The 594-nt window shown below is 54.7% G+C and overlaps 1 protein-coding gene across 1 annotated transcript in view; it reads left to right on the forward strand.

Moving 5' to 3' along the window:
• The window catches only part of LOC119590449 (extensin-like), a 7,605-nt gene that overhangs the window by 254 nt on the left and 6,757 nt on the right, over positions 1-594 (forward strand). Inside the window, exon 2 of the mRNA XM_037939110.1 lies at positions 44-87. Coding sequence (XP_037795038.1) covers positions 44-87 — 44 coding nt within the window. The remainder of the gene's footprint in view (positions 1-43; positions 88-594) is intronic.

Genomic DNA, 594 nt, shown 5'->3' on the forward strand with positions numbered 1-594 from the left:
AGATTCAGTGACTCTTCTGTGATGTTATGGATTATTTATTCAGGGCTATCAAGAACGGAATCTCGTTACAGTGGACGACGGTCAGAGGCAAGTCATTCCCTTTCTCTCTCCCTCAGTTTCACCTCCGCCCCTATCCCTATCCACACACCCCCATCCACACCCCTACCTACATCCCCCATCCCTTCCCCATCCCCATCATACCCCACCCTCATCCACATTCACATCCACATCCATACCCACTCCTACCCCCACCCCTCTCCACCTCCCTACCTACACTCCGCTACCCCCAACCCCATCACCCTCTCTACCCAACACCCTCACTTCCCCCCAACTACCCCCACCCTCCATAACCCCCCTCCCCCCCACCCCACCCCAGGAGACTCCGAAAAGTACTTGACCGACTTCGTGAGATCCGACCGACCGACCGAGGCCTCCAGATGCGTCGGTGTCGGTCACTCGCCGAATAACACTGGAGAAATATGAGGCCGGCTTTTGGGGGGAAGTTAAAGAGCCATTTTGGGGAGAAGCCGGCCATTGAGAAGCGGAGATTAAAGAGGAATCTCTGTACAGTAATATTTAAGTGTCTTTAGCGCG

The sequence above is a fragment of the Penaeus monodon genome, chromosome 27, assembly GCF_015228065.2.
Source record: "Penaeus monodon isolate SGIC_2016 chromosome 27, NSTDA_Pmon_1, whole genome shotgun sequence".
In the NCBI taxonomy this organism is placed as follows: Eukaryota; Metazoa; Arthropoda; class Malacostraca; order Decapoda; family Penaeidae; genus Penaeus; species Penaeus monodon.